General features: G+C 37.2%; 3 protein-coding genes across 4 annotated transcripts in view; all 3 read left to right on the plus strand.

Annotated features, from left to right (window-relative positions):
* Positions 1–65: 65 nt before the first annotated feature.
* Positions 66–3,858, plus strand: b3galt6 (UDP-Gal:betaGal beta 1,3-galactosyltransferase polypeptide 6). The gene is made up of 2 exons (XM_055184749.2): positions 66–363; positions 1,213–3,858. The coding sequence occupies exon 2, from the start codon at positions 1,220–1,222 to the stop codon at positions 2,222–2,224; it is 1,005 nt and encodes a 334-aa protein (XP_055040724.2). The 5' UTR covers positions 66–363; positions 1,213–1,219; the 3' UTR covers positions 2,225–3,858.
* Positions 3,859–5,267: 1,409 nt separating this feature from the next.
* On the plus strand, positions 5,268–7,107 carry tmem167b (transmembrane protein 167B). The gene is made up of 3 exons (XM_055184795.2): positions 5,268–5,422; positions 5,889–6,020; positions 6,517–7,107. The coding sequence occupies exons 1-3, from the start codon at positions 5,413–5,415 to the stop codon at positions 6,597–6,599; spliced, it is 225 nt and encodes a 74-aa protein (XP_055040770.1). The 5' UTR covers positions 5,268–5,412; the 3' UTR covers positions 6,600–7,107.
* Positions 7,108–9,421: 2,314 nt separating this feature from the next.
* The window catches only part of mapk14b (mitogen-activated protein kinase 14b), a 32,651-nt gene continuing 18,543 nt past the window's right edge, over positions 9,422–23,529 (plus strand). The window contains exons 1-2 of one of the 2 annotated variants that reach the window (XM_055183824.2): positions 9,422–9,807; positions 16,706–16,835. In XM_055183824.2, the coding sequence (XP_055039799.1) occupies positions 9,689–9,807; positions 16,706–16,835 (249 nt within the window). In that variant the 5' untranslated portion in view covers positions 9,422–9,688. The remainder of the gene's footprint in view (positions 9,808–16,705; positions 16,836–23,529) is intronic. The other variant, XM_055183823.2, reaches the window with a different exon arrangement.

Raw genomic sequence — 23,529 nt, forward strand, 5'->3', positions numbered from 1 at the left:
GACGTTATCATCCCGTCCACTAGATGGAGCGTTTGGTAAATGTTGAAGTTAGAGCAGCATGACTTCATTCAGTCTGTGTGGTTGTGGACAGCGGAAGTGCAGAGAACTGCGCGTGCATGTATGTGTGTACAGAAATAATGACGCGTACCTTCCTGTTAAATCTGACCTGTCTGCTCGTTTAGATTTGTGCGGTTTGTGTTATTTGTTAGGTTTGTGTTATGTGTAGATATTGCGTGTTTTGTTCAGAGAGGCAGAGGACAGCTGCAGCTTTTACACATCAGCAGCACATCAGCTGTTACTGCACAACACCATAAAGATGAGCCACGAGCACAGTAAATGATCTGTTTGACAGCCATCTACAAGGTAATGTGCATTGTAGATGTTGTATTTTATTGTGATCTCATTTTAATTAAGAGGGTATGTTGTGTAATCTGTTTTCAATCATTTAAATGATACATTTAAGGTTTTTGGTTTTTTTTGCCTTGTTATTTCTCATTTCAGTTGACAGATGCAAGTTGTGAATCATTTATACTTTAAATGAGTGATATGCATAAAGAAATTTCAATTTATAATGATTATATTTGCAGTAGAGATATCGTAGAAAATAAAATTTGAATTAGGGCTGTCAAAAGATTAATCGCATACAAAATAAAAGTTCGTGTTTGCAAAATATATTTGTGTGTATTGTGTGTAATTATTATGTATATATAAATACACACATATATATACATTTAAGACATTTTTTATATATATTTATATGCATGTAACACAAAATATATCAAAATATATGTACATGTTTCTTTAATACATCATGCGTGTGTGTATTTATATATACAAAATAATTACACACAGTGTGCATGCAAAAACAAACTTATATTTTGTATCTGATAAATCACGAATAATCTTTTGACAGCTCTAATTTCAACAATGTTTCAGTTCAACACACAAAACGTACAATAAACACACAAAATATAGACTTGTACATACATTCATATAAAACTTTTATAAAAAAAAAAAAAATATATATATATATATATATATATATATATATATATATATAATATATATTATTATTATTTGCATAAATCATAAATAATATTAATTGATTGCTTATATTATCATGTAATGCCACAACTACCCTAACACACATCCTGCATTTTAAATCTTGCTTTCAGTTTTGTGGCATAATTGTTTTCCTTATCATTTCTTTAGCAACATCATGAATTTGGTCCGTCTTGTGTGTCGCCATAAGACAGCCCTGGCCCTCACTTTCCTATTCCTGTTTGCCGTCGTCCTCCTTTTCCTCGCCAAATGCACAACCGAGACGCTCAAGCCACCTGATTCCCCAGGCATGGCACCACGGCCTGAGTCACGACAGAAGCATCCTGCGGGGTCTTCTCATGCCAAAGACCTCTCAGCTTTCCTGGTGGTTCTCATCACCACGGGCCCGAAGTACACCGAACGTCGCAGTATAATCCGGAGCACCTGGCTGACTAAGCACGATCCCGATGTGCTCTATTGGTTCGTCATCGGTACCGAGGGTCTACCGGCTGAGGACCTCCAAAACCTCGAAACCGAGCAGGTCCGTCACCACGACCTCCTCTTGCTCCCCGACCTCCGGGATTCTTACGAGAACCTTACGCAGAAGCTGCTACACATGTACTCGTGGTTGGACCAAAACGTGGACTTCAGGTTCGTCCTGAAGGCCGATGACGACACCTTCGCTCGTTTGGATCTTCTCAAGGAGGAATTGAAGACAAAGGAACCCAGCCGCCTCTACTGGGGTTTCTTCTCTGGTCGCGGGAGAGTGAAAACGGCCGGGAAATGGAAGGAAAGTGCCTGGGAGCTGTGTGATTACTACTTACCCTACGCTTTGGGTGGGGGTTACATACTGTCTTCTGACCTCGTGCACTACGTCCGGCTGAATGTGGGGTTTCTGAAGACGTGGCAGAGCGAGGATGTGTCTTTGGGGGCGTGGCTGGCCCCCGTGGACGTAAAACGAGTTCACGATCCCCGCTTTGATACGGAGTACAAGTCGCGTGGATGCAGCAATAAGTATCTGGTCACTCACAAGCAAAGTTTAGAGGACATGTTGGAGAAACATCAGACGTTACAGAGGGACGGGCGTCTGTGCAAGGAGGAAGTCAAACTGAGGCTCTCATATATTTACGACTGGGGCGTTCCACCTTCCCAGTGTTGCCAGCGCAAAGATGGCATCCCGTGATCTTAACCATTATCAGTCGCTATTTATTTATTTATTGTCAATGTTGTGTTTGTTGACCTGAAATTGTACCTTTTGAAAAGGATGTTTTAACTTGTTATGGTTGGAGAATGGTGTATGTGAGATGTTTTATGCTGCCTATGAGGTCAGTTTACTGTTTGTGCCATCTTATGCCTCTAGGATTTTGGCTTAAGTGGTCTCTGTAATCACAGTTTTTTGCTGTATTGTCTGCTTAAACTTTATTCTTTGTGTGATGTCCACTGATTGAATTTCATTGTCCATTCATTGTACTTTTATTTACACGTGACACACCCCAAAACGGCTAATTTTTGCTCACACCTACAAAGTGGCAATTTTAACATGTTATAATAAATTATATTTATGATATTTTGAGCTAGAATTTCACATATGTACTCTGGGGACACCAAATTTGACATCTTAAAAAAGTCTTGTGAAATGTCCATTTTAAATGTTTCTTTTATGTTGTTTTTGTTTTACGCTGCATCACATTTCCTTTATCATTAATGTGACCTCGGAGATGCTGAAAGAAAAGATTTGTTGCATAATTTGAATCAGCAGGGACCTGCCGATACCTTGAGTGTATTTATTCAAAACTGACATCACAGTCTTTTACTCGCTTGTTTTTTTATGCACCTGTGCCAGCGCTTTGTGCAATTATATTGTAACGTACTGTAACGTTTTAGTATGTATTGTGACATGAGTTAAAATGTGTTCCTGTACCTCAGTTGGTAGAGCGTTAGCAGCGCAGAAGGTTTTGGGTTCGATTCCCAGGGAACACACATACTGATACAAATGTGTATAGACTGAATACATTTCAAGTGACTTCGGATAAAAGCATCAATCGAATGCATAAATGTTACATGCTAGTTGTTGGCCCAATGCTACTTCTTGCCATTTAAATATTTTTTACAGTATTGTAAGGTCAGGAAATACTTTGCAGAGCTTCAGTATTGTTATTTATGGGCGATGTTGAAAAAAAAATTACAAATCAGCAAAAATAGCAAAATAAAGATACAGAGGGTTAAGCAACTCAGCATAGGTTAAATTACAACCCAGCAGGTTACTTTTGTCACTTTTTGATCCAAAGCTGGGTTGAAAATAACAACCCAGGAACTGCTAAATGGAATTAGTTAAATGTATAATTTGAGTTTAAACAAAATGGCTAACCATTTGTGACTGACCAGCAGTTCAGGATGTAACCCTACAAAATGGGTTTGGACAGATAATCTGTTCCTGGCCTTCAGTAGGGATGAAAAGTCTCACAGCTGGAGTTTTCTGATGAACAGAGGGTTGGTTGCATATAATTTATTGTTAGATATACTGACTGTTTGTTTGTGTAAGCCATATATCCTTTCAAGAAAATAAGAAAGGGCTGGAAAATAGGCTACCTGGTTTTTGGTTCTTGTGTACCATTCTGTCTGAAACAACCTAATAAGGTGTTAATAAATAGTTTCTGCATTTAATGTACCTATAGCTACTTTCACATCTTTTATTATTAGTTTACAGTTATTTCGTTTTTATTCTTTTGAGTCATAAAGTAATTTAAGACAAAATGTGAAAATACATGTACAGATTGCTGTTGTCCACAATAAACACATCATTTGTCTTATTATTGACAGCGTAAGTCTTATTTATTAGCTTAGATTAGGAATGCTTAATGATTAATTGCGATTAATCTATAGCAGAATAAAAGTTTTTGTTTACATCATATATATGTGTGAACTGTGTATAATAGTTATATATATATAAATATGCACACATGCAAATTTTAAGCTAAACTATATTCATATATTAGGTATTTTTATATAATATAAATTATACAAAAATATACAAATGTATATATATACATGTAAACATTTCTTAAATATATACTGTACATGCATGTGCGTGCATTTATCTATACAAAGTTGTTACATAGTTCACACACATAAATGATGTAAACAAAATCTTTTATTCTGCTATAGATTAATCGCGATTAATTGTTATGCATTCCTAGCTCAGATAAACAAGATGACAGATTTAAAATAAAGTTGCATGAAATCTAACTGTAACTTGCACTTACTAATGAATTTATCTTTTCTAACAAAACATTACTTTAATCTCAAAACAAGTAGGTTGTAAAGAGTTAAATCTTACCTGTGCTCTGTAATATAACAGTATTTCAGAAGGAGTTAGACGGCATGCTGTGCCTCATACACACAAACACCAGTTGTGTTGAAGTTAAAGCTCTCTTCAGATGCAACAAATGGCATGAAATAATCTGTGGAGAGGAATAACTTATCTGACATAACACAAAACACAGCATGTGTAATCCCACAAAAGACAACCTGCTTGTTTCATGTAAACAAAGCTGCTAAACCTATTACAACACAAAGAAACTGTGTTTAAGCCAATAGATCAAAATCAACAAAATAAACCCTGCCAGACATCGGCTGTGTGATGGAACCCCATCTATTCTCTGAACCAGCTTGTCATTTGTTGGGTTGCGGGATGGATAGAGGTTATCTCAGCATCTTGAGTTACACCCTGAATAAACTCACTACTATACATTACAGGGCATGTGACAGAATTCTTTTCACGTTTGCCACTTTAATGTTTTTGTTAAGAAAATTTTAGCTATATTGATACCACATTATTTATTTTATAAAGATTAAGAATAAAGTCTATTTATTGGTATAATATGACAATTCAAATGAAACTGACATCCCTCAGGTCAAATTAAACAGATGACATCAGTCACTGAAACGCGTCATCACACTGAGAAACAGACAATAAATAACACGACGATGAAAAACCTATAAAACTTAAAAGAGTTGTAAATTGTATTTATTTACAATTTTAATTTATTTTAACTACATTTAAAATATTTTGAATCTAATCAAAATGTATTTTATATTTCTATCGCTGGATGTGATGATAGTAAAATGTGTCTAGTGTAAAAGAGAAAAAACATAATTTTATATTTATTTTTTCAATATTTCAAATACAAATATCGACTTATGTTGTATTGTATAATCTTGTAGACGTTTAATTTGTAAGGTGATTTCCCATGATCCAACACACACGGCACAGACCCAAACCGGAAGTGATGCGGAACTGATGAAAACAGTAAATAAAAAAACATCGGCAGTCCGTGCTTCCTTTTAACACGGGGAATATAAGCAGCGACGATGACAAACGGTATGAGCTTGTTATAAGATAAATGTGGGAAAGACTTAGGCATGAAGTCAAATAAGAGATTTTGACAGTAAGCTGATCTGTGGAGTTACAGTATTGTATGCGTGGACGTGGCTCATGACGGGCCGCAGCTGCTTTACTCAACACCATTAACTGTTAACGTTACAAGTATTTAGTATGTTCACAGACTTATATCATAATGTCAACATACGTTCCTTATAAGAATATATCTAAGTAACCAATGTCATTGTAATGTTATGTTGGTGTTGTCTTGACAGTATACTCGTTCAAATCATGTCATACAAGTCAGCGAAACAGATCCACTTGGATTGCATCTAACATTAAGTTACATATAAATCACATTTTACTTGCTTTCCCTTATTTGCTACAAAGTTGTGTTTTGTTTATTTCAATGTTTTTAAATAAGACTAGGATGGTTGAGTTTCAATCGTGTATTGCTTGTTCACAGTGTACTCTTTCGATGGAATTCTTGTATTTGGAATTCTCTTCGTTTGCACATGCGCATACCTCAAGAAGGTCCCTCGCCTAAACACTTGGCTCTTGTCAGAGAAGAAGGGTGTCTGGGGAGTGTTTTACAAAGGTAAGTTGTCTATTGAATAATTTGTATAGCTACATAGTATATATTTATAAATGGCTTATATAGGTACTAATGTACATATGTGATCTTGCACTGTGTTTAAGGGTTATAGTTTCACCCCAAAATCATAATTTACCCACCCCCATGTCTTTTAAAACCTGTATGAAGAATTGCATTTGTACTAAACTGTATTTTTCAACAACCGTTTTCTCCTTCAGATTTTGGTTCCCAGATACTTTGCATAAGGGTGTTATTTTATTTTGTTCTATAAAGTTAATTGAAACTTGTTAATGTTTAATGTTCATTTAATTTTGAACAAACTGTTGACAGTAAATAACATGAATTTAAATGTACAGTAAGTTTCTAGGAAACAGCTGCAAGTAATACTGTCATTTCTACAGTACCTTTTTAAATGTCTCCCCTGGAATAGTGTTAACTTATGTTTTAACAGTTTTGTTTTGATGTTATTTTGTGACTGTGTTGTATATTATCTCCACAGCTGCAGTGATAGGAACAAGGCTTCATATTGCTGTTGCAGCGCTGTGTTTGTGTATGGCATTTTACCTGATTTTTCTGAAATGACCTGGATGGATCAGTTTTATGGACACTGGACTATTGAATGCCAAAAGAAATGTAGTACTGGCAAATATTGCCAGCAACTGATGAAGATGGTGCTCCACCTGCTTCCGATGTTGGTAGAAGCATCAGCACAACTTTGACTTAAGACCTGCTTTGCATTTTGTAAATGTTTAGGTTAAGATTGAATTTTGGGGACTTTGATCTTTGATCAACGTAATATTGGTTATTAGTAATGGTGAGAAAAAAATACATTCAAAGTTATGGAGCTTGGGGATGCAGACTTCACTTGTGTACAAACTACATTTTCTTTCTTGTGTTTTTTCCTTTACAAACGCAGAAGTTATACTTGGACTTATAGGGGTATTTAAACAAGCGTTAGGAAAAATATTATCTTACAATTATTCATTTTTCCTTAATTAACAAAGTTTAGATATTATTTCAAGGTTTTGGTATTATCATAGCATGTCAAGTGACCCCAACTATTTATAATAAAGTTCTACAAGATCTGTAATTGCTGCTTTTCGTTCCATAGATAAATGTTCAGATTTTAATGCTTAAGTAGCGGAGGATTTTTTCGAATTTTAGAAAAGAACCGCCTTCTCCACTTTTTAAAGAAATGCAATTGCGCAACACTCCTGATTGACAACTAGGAGGACCAATAGTCTTGATGATCCACCCGGAAAAAGAAAATCCTCCGCAATACCTTTAAGTTTTTTTTAATGGAAAACCACGCCCAATGTTAAGAATCAGAATTTTAGATTATTTTTGGGATAACTTACTTAAAACTTCATACGTAATGCATTAATAGTTAATTTGATTCCTTTTACATTCACAATAATGCCACCAAAGGACCAAGGTAACATAATGTATGTCACAGCAAAGGCTTCTTGACATACTATTAATCATAAAGGAATTTATTTAAATGGTATTAATTTGATAATAATTGTGTTATTACACAGTTGTTAAACATACAGAATATAGACCCTATAATCTGATTGAACTGTGTTTATAATGCAATAATGTAACATTTATGAGTACCAATTAGGCCTAAAGATGCAAAAACCACAATATAAGTGTCACTTCTGTCTTAATAGGGAAACTGGGGAAGTATGTATATTATTTATGAAATAAAATGGGAAGTATAAACACTACAAAAGGGGTTTCAGCTTTAATTTTCATGATGAATAAGACTCTTTTTCTTCTATCTGTCTTCTTTTTATTACCCAAACAGAAGTGTACAAGCACAGATGTTCTTTTAAATTATGTGTGTCATGTAACACAAAACAAAGTCTTTAATCTGTTCCCCCTGTATCCCCATGCATAAAAACTACTCTGTATCTAAATATAAGGATAGATGTTGAATGTTAAGATTTTTTTAAATATGTCATAGCAAATATTTTATAGTAAACCCTATGCAACTCAATGTTAATGTTTAAGGGTAAGGTTTTATTAAATAGCAATACACTTGTGTATTGATTTGGGGATGTGTAAATTTGAATTATTGTTTTTAAAGGTGCAATGTGTAATTTTAAGAAGGATCTCTTGGCAGAAATGCAAAATAATATACAAAACTATATGATCAGGGGTGTATAAAGACCTTACATGGAAGTCGCCATTTTGTGCCACCATGTTTTTACAGAAGCTCTTAACGGACAAAAAAAACTTGTTTGTCTGATGGCGGATACCGTAGCTTCTCTATGTGTTTCAAAAGCAAGAGGTGAACAGTGGACTGAGCCTTAGGTTGCAGTTCGCAACCTCACCACTAGATGTCGATAAAATTTACACACTGCACCTTTAATTCAGATAGGGGCTATTTTTAAAACATTTTTGGAAATTATAGATACACACTACGATAAAAACTTTAAAAGAGCTGTTAAAGCTAATAAATTTTATATGAAAGATTCTTAATTAAAAATGAAAGTCTGTTCCCATGTGCGGTTTGCAATATAGACAGTAAAAACAGTAAAATGTAAATAAATAAATCACTCCGTATAAGAGGTTTAATAGTTAAAATACGTTTAGATATTTGATCTGATATGCATGGAAGTCGTGTAGCTACTAGTAGCCATTCAATGACGTAATACTGGTAGAAGTAACGCCTCACAACCACTAGAGTGTGATATTCTACAAGTGACGGTGAATATAGGCTAAAAATAGGCTCATAAAAGGTAATTTTATGGTGAAAAATTCAAATGTAAATAATGTAAAAGTTAAGTTGGAATAGTGGACTTAAAATACTTAGAATACGAACAATTTCTCTCTCTCTCTCTCTCTCTCTCTCTCTCTCTCTCTCTCTCTCTCTCTTTGCGTGACAATACAAACAAACAGAAACTAATAACAATGGGAAGGGTTTTTTTAGAAGTCGTCAGAAATGTTTAAAAGTCGTCTTTATTGTTACAGTGCACCCCATGAAGAAAGCCAATTTTACCTTCAATAGAAAAAAATAATCTAGAAAAATGGTTGCCTCGCGTAGTTGCAGTAGAATTTTCTATTCGGCATTTATTTGAGGGTTTAAGTTACTAAGTTATAGCTCCTTGCAATATATCCCGTGCACATGTGCTGTTAAATGCATAACGACAGACCACCCCACTAAAGTCTCTTGCTCTCTGTTTAGATTATTTGTTATATAAACTGTATACATTATAAGACATAAATTATAAAATATAAATATATAAAAATGCAGAATGTATTAAATATATATGAAATGTTTTCTTATATTTACTGACTAATATGTAGACTGACTGCGCAGTCTTTAAAACGAAAAACTCTCGCGAGATTTGATGCGTAGTCCCGTGAGTCACGCTCGTGCAGTGACGTCAGGCAAGTTCGTCACAGGAGAACCTGTAACAGGAAAAAAGAGATCCGCGCACACAAGCAGAAATCTCACGCTTTGCTCAGCGACTCCTGAAGGATCATAGTTTAATCGTGAGCGCGATCTCCAGCTACCGCGCATATGCATTTAACTAATGCTATTCTTTGCACGGAGATAGGATTGTAAACCTGGAGGTTCTGCTTTTGTTTTCTTCGTTTTTTGTTCCTATAAACGCACTGTGATCACGAGCAAGCGAAGAAGTTTTCGCTCCTCTTCAGGAATGTCCCAGAAGGAGAGACCCATTTTCTACCGACAGGAGCTCAACAAGACTGTATGGGAGGTACCGGAGAGGTACAAGGGCTTGTCACCCGTGGGTTCCGGAGCTTATGGAACCGTATGGTAAATATCAACCCTGGACATCGTGTTGTAAAGCGCTTGCATAACAAGATTTGGCTGTTCGAGTCTTTGGGCCTCTTGCGTTTGTTTTTTTTGGTCTGCTTGCTCGTGTTTGTTGCTGAACTTGCAAAGAGATTTAAAAAGTGCTCTTTGCAAACAGCATTAAAACGCGACGAGTATGCTGTTTTTGCGTTGCAAAGCTTGTCACGTTCAGTGCTTTGGTATTTGCACGTATTTTGAGAATGCGGCTGTGTCTCAAAATGTAGTCAGCTGCCTACTTATTTTACATGCACGGGTACAATGAGTTGAAACTGCAGTTGAAAATGAAAGTTGATTACACTAAGCTGCCCGTTGACAGGTTTAACCCATAAAATGCATATGTGGGTTTTAAAAGTGACGTACTTACTTACAGTTAGGTGTGCATTCTTCATAACACCTTTTTGTCAGTCAAAACTAAGATTTCATTGTATATTAAGCGTGTGGAGGGATCAACGCAACTTCCGTTTTAAACATAAAATTAGAATACTAAAGGTTTAAATAATTCATGGAGACAAGGTAAATGCATTTTAGGCTTAATTAAATTTTTGTTTACTGGTCTCGTGGTCATAGCGTAAGTCGCATGTTAAATTAAGGCCCTGCACATTGTGCATGCTACACGAGTCTGGCTTTGAGGACGAAATGATGTCACTCTCTGCTGTGACTCATTATTCCAGGATTAGGTGGTCTCCTCAACACTGGTTAGTCATACATTTACTGGGACTTCAGTCGGTTTTAAATATAACATAAGCTACACATAAGTGTCTTCGATGTTGTGCATGCACACTTTCATAGCATATGACTGGATGTTATTGCACAGAATTGCATTAGGTGTAAGTTGGGGGGTTTCAGGAAGGAAAAGCCCCACTTTGTTTGAAAGCCGACATCATTTGGAAAACATCCGGGCCTTAAAATGTCTTGGGTGTCTATTCTGTTTTAAATTCCTGGACTGTCCAGAAACGTGGATGATAACGTGGATGTATCCGACTGTAGCAATGTCCACAGTCAGAGAGGTATAAATAGTTGCCTTTGTGTGTTTGTTTCCAGGACGTTTTAGGCTTGTGCCAGTGTCCTCACTGTCAATCATTTTCGGCTGCTGTCAATCATTCCCACTCTCGTTCAGAGCTACAGCAGCCATCATGTGTTGCCAGGCATGCAGGAAGACCACAGTCAAGTTTTAAGCAAATTTAATAACTTTAGTTTGAGCACTTCTCCGGAAGGGGAATTCAAGGGATAGTTCACCTTAAAATTAAAATTTGAAAAGTTGTTTCACACCTGTATGTATATTTTTTTGTTTTGCTGAAACAGAAGCACCATTGACTTCCATAGTTGGGAAGAAAAATGCTATGGAAGACAATGGTGCCCAAACGGTTTGGTTTTCAGATTTTTCATTTTTGGGTGAACTATCTCTTTAAATACTGCAATTTTTTTATTCACTAGCCACATTCTGTACTATAATGCCATCCGGTTAACATTGAATTGTCAGAGACATTTTGCATTGAAGGACCAGCGAGATTTCCAGTTCCTGAGATGCATAGAATATTTATGAAATTCCAGACTGTGAATGTTTACAAACATCCCACATTGAACAGCGTTGACTTCAGGTGGCTTGTGTTGTTTGAAAGAATAGTGAATTCCAGAAAGCTTTGGAGCTTAATGTGATTTCTTCTGGATTGGCTGGGTCACAGAGAAAACCCTCCAACATTTTGAACATCCTGTACACCTGTCAAGAACACGATGTACAGTCAAAACAGCACATTGTTTACCTAGTTTTTTTTGTTTTATTGGTTTAATCTGACATACTTCAGGCACAGGGAGCAAAGCCAATGACTAATGGTACTTCTAAACTAGAAACGCCTTTGGCCTACTTTGGTCCTGTTTCACGAGAGTTTGTTTTTCTTGATTGGGTACAGGTTCTTCATGATCTTGCCAAGGTCAGAATGGAACCGTAACTATGTCTTTACCTCCCTATCCATTGTCTTTTAAAGGAATGTTGTGGGTTATTGTTCTCTATTGACAAGATCTTGGAAATGCTGCTGATTATCACAGAAAATAATTTTGCCTTGTATCTTAGTTTGTAAAAACAAGTTTGGTGATAAAATATTACATACAATAGAAACTTACAGTGGAAGTCTTATGGGGCATGACATTATGGAGAGTTAGGAAGAACAAATATGCAACTTGCAGTTTAATTAAACTACCTGTAACTCTTTCTAGAAATATCTATCGATTTACAAATCCTCAGGAACTCCATGAAATATATCATACTTTGCAATTGGATTTTGGATGTACATAAAATCTCACGTATTGTGGCTTTAAAGGGGCCATGTCACAATACTTTTTTAGGATGTAAAATAAATCTTTGATGTCCCCAGACTCAGAGTACACATGTGAAGTTTTAGCTCAAAATACCACATAGATCGTTAATGGTGGAATAATGGTGGAATTGTAATTGAAACTCAATTGTGCTGTGAATTATTTTCTCTCTCTCTCTCTATCTCTCTCTCTCTGCACTAAATGGCAGTGCCGTGGTTGGATAGTGCAGATTAAGGAGCGGTATTATCCCCTTCTGACATCATAAGGAGAGCCAAATTTCATTGACCTAATTTTTCACATGCTTGCGGAGAAAGGTTTACCAAAACTAAGTTACTGGGTTGATCTTTTTCACATTTTCTAGGTTGATAAAAGCACTGGGAACCCAATTATAGCACTTAAAGGCGCTCTAAGCGAATCTGTGCGACGTCACTTTTTGTTGATGTTTGAACTATTTTCAAACAAACGGAGAGTAGCTAACCCCTCCCCCTCCCTCTCCCTTCTGTGCTTTCATGAACGCGCCCAACCCCCACCCCCAAATCCTTCTTGTCGTTTATTGGCTGGAACACTTTATGTTTCGATGTGCTAGGTTTGGCCACGGTGTTGTTATTGCCGTTTGTGGAGCCTGGGCTGTCTACGTTTTTTTACAGTTTGATCAGCGGTCAGGTAGCAAGCAGATAGTGAGATGTTTGCTGTATGTAACAAAAAATGTTTTATGGTCTAAAACGCGTGAATTCGCTTAGAGCACCTTTAACTCTTTCGCCGCCATTGACGAGATATCTCGTCAATCAAGAGAAAGCGCTTCCCTGCCAATGACGAGATTTTCCGTCTTTCCGCAATACCGCTATTATTCCGCAACTTTTTAAACCCGGAAGTATTGCCCAAAACGGGTGTTTTTGCAGAAACCTACCCATATTCAAAAGCTGATTACAAAAGAACCACTGAAGGTAGGATGAAACAGGTTTTTTTTGTTTGAAAGCAGAGGGTCTGTTCTTTCATTTGGTATGTTGTATGTTTATATATTTAAAGAAGAACATTTTCTGGAAGGCATTAAACTTTGGTGAAAATCATGAAAAACGCTGGCGCTGGCTGGCAACTTTTTTAAGAAACGCTGGCGGTGAAAGAGTTAAACATGGAAAAAGTCAGATTTTCATGCCATGGCCCCTTCAACTTCTGTTCTGTATTTTTTTTAAATATATTGTGCAAAAGTTGTCATGTTTAAGTGATCAGAACAGAAGTTAAAATTTTGGTTAAGTGATAAGTTAGTGTTTCTATCATGCTATTCATAGCTAACATGCATCAAATATTGTTTTGGTGTTGTGAGTATACCTAGGGGCGATGCACGTTTCGCGTCTTAAATCGTCAAAAAACGACCCTGTTTCACTTTCCATTTTGCTTGGGCATTTGCGCTCCGGTAGCGTCTGCTGTTGCTTTAAGCAGCATTGAGCCGCACTCCACATAGATTCAGTAATGGGTGTCCACTGTTTCTTTCATGTGTGTCAAATACTAGCCGATTGACATTTTGTTTGTTTTGTGTTTTCCTGTACAGCTATGATCAGCTGTTTTACATTACCCAATGTTGATACGTAAATAGTGAAACTGATTGGTTGGTTCTTGTCACATGATTTGCAGTGCAGACGGGGCATTCTGACAAGTTGACTTCGATGCAGTGGCAGCATGCCTGGAAAAAGAGCACGTCCTGATTAAAATAACGAATTTGCACGTGCAAAAGATGCAAAATTATCTTATTACAATAATACCACCCCTTAATCTGCACTATCCAACCACGGCACTGCCATTTAGTGCAAAAAGAAAATAATTGACAGCACAAATAAGGTTTCATTTCAACAAACCACCATTATTGCAATCAGTGTTTGCGTTTCATCAACTCATTTGCCTTTTAAAGGACACACCCCAAAAACTGCACATTTTGCTCACACCTACAAAGTTTCAATAATCAATTATTTGTGGGATATATTTTGAGCTAAACTTCACTCTGGGGACACCAAAGATTTAATTTAAATTTTAGATAATCCTCAAGATATGTCCCCTTGAAAGATATTTTACAGTTGTTGACTGTAATAAACATTATGACGCTGTTATATTTACTATTTGCATAAAGGTTGTCTCATCAATTCTGTGATAATGTTTGAGCAATGCAGTGTTGTATAGTGCTAAGGATACTGAAACCGTTAAAAGTTTCCCCTTTCCCTAATCTCTGCGTCCAGATACATCAGCCTGTCCTAGTTTGATAGAGAACTGGGACTTTTCCTACATGCTGTGGTGGTTTCCCATCTTTCACAATCATCACTGAGTCACTGGCTCCACTCGGTGTAGCAGACTTATTTCTTTTGGATTAAACCCCATGTAGACCACACGCTGTTCCTACTTACTATACTGCACGTGTTTACACATAGCTGCATGGCCATCGTACATTACTCTGCTAACTTAACATAAAGTTTCTAGCCATCTGTTCACAATGCTTGCAAGTAGATATATCTCAAACAACATGCCCATGAGAGACTGCAGCGAAGAGAGTTCAACGCTTGACTTTCTCCTGTCGAGCGGGTTTAAGTCAAGTACTACTTGTTATGTAAGGTGAACAGTATGTCTGCAAGGCTCGACAATAAAGCCTCAGTGTCAACAACTTTGCACTTGTTGACCCTGCTGTGGTGTCAAAAGTGTGTATGCTTGTACATGATTTATCTTAGCGAGGCCTATCAGCACTTGCACTGCCATTTGCATTGGGTTCCTGTTTGGCAACACATTTTATTCAAGGGTGTGAAGATACAATTGTACTTGAAATGGCATGTGACGTATTTTGAAAAGATTGTGCATGTCTGTATTTGCCATGACATGAGTCTGGTATTTTAATATATATGTATATATATATATTATTTATGGTGTCTTTTTGTGGTTGAGGTCTTGTGGTTGAGGCCTTTTTTGGTAGAGGGGGTTATTTTTGTCTGGGTGGTAGACGCTGTTGCAAGAAAATACTATTAGTTCACAAAACTTTGCATTCTTCTATCTGAGAGATTGGCCTACTTAGACTTCCTGGGAAGCCTATTTGCTTTTTTGACCCGACTGCTTACATTGTTCTCAAAATTATTGGAAAATGAAATGGGCTGGAGGCATTTTCGGATACATTTTTACCCCATTTTGTGAAGAAAAACACGGCCCAATGACATGCAAATAAACATAAAACAAAGTGATAAGTGCTGGTTCGATAAATCGTGCTTGCTATGCTTCCCAATGAATTATGGTAAAATGCCACTACATCCAAAAGCCAGAGGGCGCTCTAGTGCAGAAACTCAATATGTGCCATAGAAGAAGAACCGTTAGGGGCCGTTCACATATCGCGTCTTTTATGCGCTCAAGTTCGTTATTTCAAATGTATGCACGCTCAAAATGGAAGCAAAGCGGTTGGTTTTTCCAGGCATTTTTCAAGGTCTTGCATAAACGTAATTGGCTGGGACTGCAGTAGGTTATTTGCATAAGGCAAACTGATTGGCTGACGCAAGCGTTGGCAGTTAAAGTTGAGAAATGTTCAACTTCTGCTACGAGCAACGCAAGTGACGTGACGCCGACAGATCCACAATTTAGTTCGGCAACGCATGACGTCACTTATTCAAAGTAAGTGAGAAGCGTTAACGTTGGCGCCATTACAGTGCATTCACATGGAGCATTAGCATTATCGCTTCTCATTTACTTTTAATGGGTGACGTCATGCGTTGCCGAACTGAATTGTGGATCTGTTAGTGTCACGTCACTGGTGTTGCTCGGGGCAGAAGTTAAAAAATGGTTTAACTTTTTAAGTGCCAACCCAGGCATTAGCCATAGCCAACCCACTCGCTTTATGCAAGTACCTAGTGTAGGCACTTCCCATTTACTTTTATGCAAGACCGGAGAACAGTTAAGCATAAAAATGGAGAAAAGATTAATCATTACTGTGGGAAACACTAACGCAACCAAACTGGCATCCATTAGCTCTCAAAACAAAAACCTTTTGGTGTTGTGTTGCGGTCCACTGTGATTGGCAGGTGCCACTGTGACAATTGCGTCAGGGCCACCCTTCAGACACGCCCTCTGTCAAGTTTTAACGCTGACGGCCCTTGTTAGTTTGCAATTAAATATTTTCACAAGCTCTTTGTAAGTTTTCCGCTGATAAAAATACCCTCACATGTAGATATATACAATTAGCGTGTTAAGCTTAGCACACAGCAATGTTTTGGATGGTCTGCAAAATCTGTTGGAAAATTCACATCATAAAAGCTGACCAATCTTGTTGTGACCTTATGCTTAAAAAAAACCCCACTGTGAACATGAAGCAAACCGGGAACCATTTATTTGGACCAAAAGAAATTTTTTTTGTTTATTTCAATCAAAAAAGATATAGATTTTAGCTTTTAGGAACAACCCAAGCAATTTGTTGAAAACAGAATATTACGGAGACACTGGGGTGGTCTTTTATGATTTGGGCCAGGATGTAACCAAACATTTTTGTTTTTAAACTTGTTGATCAAAACCTTAATGTTGTCTTCTTTATCCACAGCTCGGCAATTGACGTAAAGACGGGACTGAAGGTTGCGGTGAAGAAGCTGTCCCGGCCGTTTCAGTCCATCATCCACGCCAAGCGCACATACAGAGAACTGCGGCTGCTGAAGCACATGAAACACGAGAATGTAAGGAGGTCTTTTTTTGCCTGCACCCCTTTTCCTTACCCTCATGGATAACATGAAGTTTTAAATGTGGCTTGCATGTTCAGTTTTGTACTGTGCTGATTTAAAAGTCTGCTGAATTTTCCAGACTGTATCAAAACGCTGTATTAAACTGAGCTGAAAGTCTGAAAGGGGTGAAGGATATTTATGTAATGATTTACAGAGATTCAGTTTGTGGGTCGGCACATAAGTAACCCAGTTAACCTGCATAGCTGTGGCACAGTGGTTAGCTAATGTGCACCTGAAGTATTAAAAAGTGGTTGACTTTCATAAGAAAATTTGCTGATAATTTACTCACCCCCATGTCATCCAAGATGTTCATGTCTTACTTTCTTTAGTTAAGGAAAACATTCCTGGATTTTTCTCCATGTAGTGGACTTCAATTGAACCCAACAGTTGTATACTACGCTTACTTTTGGCTGCTTAGACAAAATGTTAAATGCTCTCTCATTTGTAGATCGCTTTGGATACAAGTAACTGCTATATTTATGCATATATTTATCCTAATCTTAACTATTAAAGTCCCCGTGTGGTCAAAGTTTTATTATTGTATATGTCTATGTGGTGCTTTTAATATGCTTTAAGACAAACCACATGCAAATTCATCATTCAACACTATTGCTAAATATTTTCTCATTCTTGTGATTGGTTACATGTTGTGACCGCATCATCGCAGTTGAACGAGTGGATTAGTAGTACGATATTATGTATTGATTAGTGATGCACCGATGTATCGGCCGCCGATATTTATCGGCCGATTTTTGATGAATTTGAAACCATCGGCATATCGGCAATAGCACGAGAAAGGCCGATACCGATTGTTTATTAATTAACTGCATAAAGAAATCCATTATATGTAAAAAAGGAGTTAATGATGTTAATAAAATAAATGCTGAATAGCAAAAACCACCTTTGAAGGTTGTTATGCTGTCTGATTATATTTGTTTTAGCTTAATTTGTGCCTCTCTTATTATGTTGGTCAGTTGAATGTTAATTAGATCCAATCCATGTTTAGTAAAAATAATTTGATGCAGAAATAAGCTAGCTAATAGACCAACTGTATAGTATTGTATACATGTGTTTAATATCGGCATCTGTATCGGCCAGAAGTTGTCTGTTTAAATCGGTATCGGTATCGCCCCAAAAAAATCCTGTTGGTGCATCCCTAGTATTGATACCACATAAAAGTGCAGTGTGAATGCTGTAACCAGCGCTAAAAAATTTGTTCTGCAAACGCACATTTTACGAATGCGTTGTATTTGAAAGTGCCGAATGTAGCATCTATTTACATATCAGTGTTTCCTCTAGGATTTTTTTCAGCTGTGGCGGCAGGGGGCGCCCATGATGATTATAAATGTACATTATTTTTTTTAAAGTAGAATATAGGCTACAGTAAACTAACATGTATTTTTGATCATTTTCATGCTGTCATTTACTTTTCCTTATATTTATAGCTTATTGCTTTTCTATGTTTGATCTAAAATGTATTTTCTTAAAAAACGTTACATTGCTACGTACGTAGTTCGGATATTTCATTGTAGTTTTAATGTAGTGTGCATTGCAAGTTGTGCTCGTGTTTAGCGTTACAGAGCTGTTGCAAACTCACGCACAGTCCTGTTTGATAATCCGCACCACTGTGATTGACCGAACATCCATCAGCAGCAATTTTATTTCACACCCGGTCCGGACCATTTGACATAAAGACCCCGAACCGGTCACACCGCAAATCGCGCAGTTGAATAGGAACCTTTAACGGTCTTCAGACAGATCTTAAACACAAAGCACGGGGCCATTTAAAAACGAGTCGAATTTTGGTCTTGGATGTTAGACCCGCATTTTACTCTTGTCTATTGAGTCCCGACCTGCATCTACAACACAAATGACACGAGAATAGTCTATTATTACACCCGTTAAATCAAATCCCGCAGGTACCCCGACCCTGCTGTTTCGTCTGAAAACAGATAAAACAGTCTCACCGTCTGCCTCAAGTTTCTATTACCAACGTTCTTCTCTTCCACGGGAATAATGTAAGTTTCCTTACAAACAGATTCGACTATTAATGTCTTGCAGTCGCATATAAGTAGTATTCAGTATTTAGCCTTTTGTTTTTGGACAAATATCATATCATTTAATGTGAAACTTTGTGAGTGTCCATCTAAAGCACAGAAGATTGACAGCTGAGCGGTCAGCAGCGCTCTGCGCTTCTAGCCTATATTCTGAATAACTAATGGCCTGATAAGTTGATAAAATGAGTACAGTGATTCCAAATGAATGTCCAAAAAACTCGTAATTATTAAACTTTCGATTTAATATATGTCTTTTCTCGCAGCCCTGCGCTGCGTCCGTGTAAATGCGCCGGTGAACATAAAATGCGTGATGACCTTGCAGCTTAAATTACCCTAAATTTATAGTCATAAAGATAAAAGTAAAACAATATTTGAAACTTCAAATTATGTATTTTTATTTGTGTGAACTCACAATAAGGAGAAAACTTTGTGCTTATTTAAAATCTTTAAAAACATGACGTGCTTTCTGCTGCTTTGGTCAGCGCGTCACAAAAAAACAGAAACTCAAATACTTTTTTATTCGTTTTGTCAATTTAATTATTATTTAAGTGTAACATATTTCGTATAGGCTTATTTATTTTATTATTATTTCTCAAAACAGAGACGTAGCCTAAATAATCATCCTCTGTTGATTTAAATCTATTTGTTCATTAAACTAAACCCATGGAAGAAATTATGATACTTTAGGATATTTATTTATAAATGAGTTAACAACGCGAATCCAGAAAGGAATTTATTTCTAAGACAGCCAGTCTGGCAGGGCGGACATTTCTGTAGCTTTTTTGCGAGCTGCCGCCGTGGGTTTTGTCTAGAAGGGATACAGCAAATGCCGAAAAGTTAAGGATTAGATTTGGAGGTAGGATTATTAGGATGAAAACAGCGGCTCTGGCTAAATGAGATACAAATACATCCTACAATCGTGTGAAATTTTGTGTTTAGAGTTGGGTTTGGTTGAAGGATTAGGATAAAACAGTGCTCATCCAGCGAGATTTCGTTTGCTGTATCCCTTCTATCCACAACCGCAGGCGTGGCGGGGATGTTTTAGGCATGGCGGGCCGCCACGGTAGAATGTATATAGCGGAAACACTGCATATATATCTATGGTCCGAAGTGGTGCGAAAGAATGCGGGGACTTCGTATATTCATATCTATGATCCTAGCAGGGACTAATTTGCATATTTATGGTCTGAGTTGTTTGATTGAGTAGAAGTGGGGCTAATTTGCATATGCATAGATCCATGTATACTAAATGAGGCAAGGGTGTAGAGCTACATTTAAGCTTATTTAAAACATGAAGAAATAACTGTGACAGGTAGAACTTTTATATATGCAATTATGATGCTCAAAGATGAGTTTTAAGACTACAGGGAGAAAGCACAAATCCTTTGCAAGCACAGACTGTGCATTATGAAACACTATCGATCGCTGTTTTTGAGGTAATGGGAGAGCAAGGAAAGATCGTCTGCTGTTAATGCATAATATGCCACATGCCCTGTGAATTAATTATAAATGCGTTGTGTACAGATCATTCTCTGCCTTCCTCATTTTGTTTTATTTAGTTCCTTTTTAGTAGCTTTATGGCACAAATGGAGATGATTATCAAGGCCTTTGTCTGAAGTTTAAAGTCGAGCTGACCTTTTGTACGATGTCAAAGAGTATTAAAGGGCTCACTGTTGTTTTTGAGGCTGGCATGCAACAGTGTCTCTGCGTGCAGATGATCTTATTTGCCTGCTGTTGTCAAGGCGTCCTAGTGTTTTTGCATAGGAGAATAAAAGCCCTGAATATTTTGCCTTTGGGATGGAGTCCAATCTGTGCTGTCTCTGTTTGAGCGTGGGTGAAACTCTATGCTGGATCTGAGCCACCCACTCTCTCTCTCTCTCTCGCCCTCTCATTGCACGCTTGCACAATTACAATCCCTGTCACTGTTCGTCTTTTTTACAGATGTTTACATTAAAAAAGCTTGAATTCCTGAATGTATTGGCTGTCCAAACCCTCGATTATCCCTTACAAACGTGATGTCAATAGTGAACTATCCAAAAACGTCAAAACAAATTGTGCAACTAGATTTGAATGCAGCAAAAAATTGGTTGATTTAACTTCAGATAGGGGCAATTTTACCTTTATGCTTTGGTGCTCTCCAGCGTGTGACTTTAGGTTGCCCCTACATCAACTGCTTCTGCAATTCTTGTATTGCATGTCACTATGCATGCAGTAGCGTTGACCAGGTAACTTTGATGTTTTTGTGGGTTCAAGTGCAGTTATGGTATGATATGCAGCAGACGATCATGCAGAGATAAAGGTGGTACCAGCAAACGTTATTAAAGTGAGCGTTTCAAAGAGGATGTCGCCATCAGATCTCGTACCACGTTTGAGTTTCCTCCGTGGAAAACCACAGTTGGCCACAGCTTGTACAAATGCAGTCATTGGAGGCTTTGTTTAGATGCAACCAGATAATCCATTTGTGATTGATTGATGGCTCATTCGGACTGCAAAGTCTTGATGTAAACACTTTAAAGCGTCCATGACACACGCTGTTTCTGCGTATCTGATGTTAATCTTGAGTACCTATAGAGTAGTGTTACATTCACATTACAATCTCTGAAGTAGGGCTGGGTATTGGCAAGGGCCTCCCGATACGATACATGGGTCATGGTCAGTGTTGGGTAAGTTACTCAAAAAAAGTAATTAATTACTAGTTACTAATTACATCTTCAATGAAGTAATTAGATTACTTTACAAATTACTCTCTTCAAAAAGTATTTAATTACTTATTACTAATTACTTTCTAAATCCTATTAGTACATGATACAAGGATAGGCATGAAATGGCTCGAAGAAATAATAAATGAAAGTATATCAATTATTCTGGTCCCACTTTAGGGTCAAATTTTCTCTATTAACTAACTATTAACTACTTTTGCCTCAATATACTCCAACTACTGCTTATTAATACTAAAGAAGTTGTTAATTTTAAGTATTTAGAAAGGGGAGGGTTAAGGATGTAGAATAAGGTTTTGCAGAATCAGGCATTAATATGTGCTATTAAGTATTAATAAACAGCCAACATCTCATTAATATGAATCAACCAGTTAATAGTGAGAATTGTAAACTAAAACCATGTTAAATCCACTATTGTATTTTAGAGTACATAATTGTTTTACAGTCCATACACAGTATTAAGTTACATCAGAACTAACTGTAATTAGATTACAAGAAAAATAAGAGTAATCCCTTACTTTACTTTTTCAAGGGAAAAGTAATTAAATTACAGTAACTAATTACTTAGTAAATAGTTACACCCAACACTGGTCATGATATGACATTGGCCGAATGGCCGTATATGGCAGACAACTGTACAATGACAACTACAGCAGCGGCGGCAGAGGAGGTCCTTTGACGCACACAGAGGAATTTGAAAATATCGATAGTAGAAATTGAAATATCGACACACTATCGATACAGCTAACATCACAATAGTTAGCTGTATCAATATTTTTGCACAGCCCTACTTTGAAGAGTCTTTCATTTTATCAGATTTATAAAAGACAGATTAGCTTTACCGATTCTTTCCGATAATGTACAAAAAAATTTGGAAGGAGGAGTTACGAACTGCGGGAGGAGCGAGTCACGAATCAACACTTTATACAACACTGACTGGATAACTTATGATTCACTACATGTTTGTCGTTTATATAATATGCACTTACGCACCTATTTCCAACATAACAAAGAAGTCTTTTTACCGCATGCAACTTCGACCTCGGCTGCAGTAATAATGATGGAAGTTTGAGCGAGAGGGGGAGTAGTCAGGATTCGAGTGATGATGTTACTGCACGGCGAGGTCGAAGTGCTGCAAACTAAGTGCCATACTTCCGCCATACAATATAGTTCTCATTTTTATCCGCGTAAAAAATCGGCACGTTTTATTTTGTGCCACCATACGTACTCGTGTAACCACTCATGCAACAGTCTTGAAATAGGAAAACATAGGAAAAGTGTTTGGTGGCCTCTTGTTTGGATCCTAAGGAATGAATGGGGCTAGGCTTAATGCTAACACATTCACGAGGCGCTGCACAAAGATTAAGTGCACGTATTGAAAAATGATAGGTATGTATTCATTTGTCTAAGTTGAGGTAAGAACATAAAATATTGAAGAATTTTGGGGTTTTTTCCCTTCAAGAGCAACTTTCTCCAAACAAACTTTGATTTTGTACATTCATCAAGAGATGAAACATGAACCCGACAAGAGACACTGCATGCATCGTTGCCAAGTCCAAAGCTTTTCGGTGAAGTTCAGAATTGGGTTACTTTTAAATGTTTCCATTGGTTGTTTTCTTATGAAGGTTAAAGATTGAAGAATTTTGCTCTTCAATTGTTGGGATTTGGCCTGTGCATGGTCATTGGGATGGTTTTGTGACCAGGCACGGTACGGAGTGATCACACTAGTCAAACAAACCAGGCATTGGGGGTCAAATGTGCTCAGGCACTATCAAATTGTTTGTCTGCCAACATTGGCACTTTTGTAAAGAGCAGTATTTTTTGTAACGAAGCAAATGCGCACGTCTCCGCCTGCACATGCTCCTGCAATAAAGC

This window comes from Misgurnus anguillicaudatus, chromosome 14 (assembly GCF_027580225.2).
Source record: "Misgurnus anguillicaudatus chromosome 14, ASM2758022v2, whole genome shotgun sequence".
NCBI lineage: Eukaryota > Metazoa > Chordata > Actinopteri > Cypriniformes > Cobitidae > Misgurnus > Misgurnus anguillicaudatus.

Bases quoted from the DNA above. Each gene is read 5' to 3' on its own strand.
- b3galt6 (XM_055184749.2), top strand. From the start codon at position 1,220: ATGAATTTGGTCCGTCTTGTGTGTCGCCATAAGACAGCCCTGGCCCTC.
- tmem167b (XM_055184795.2), top strand. The intron at 6,021-6,516 runs GTAAGTTGTCTA...TTATCTCCACAG, and splicing joins CTGGGGAGTGTTTTACAAAG to CTGCAGTGATAGGAACAAGG.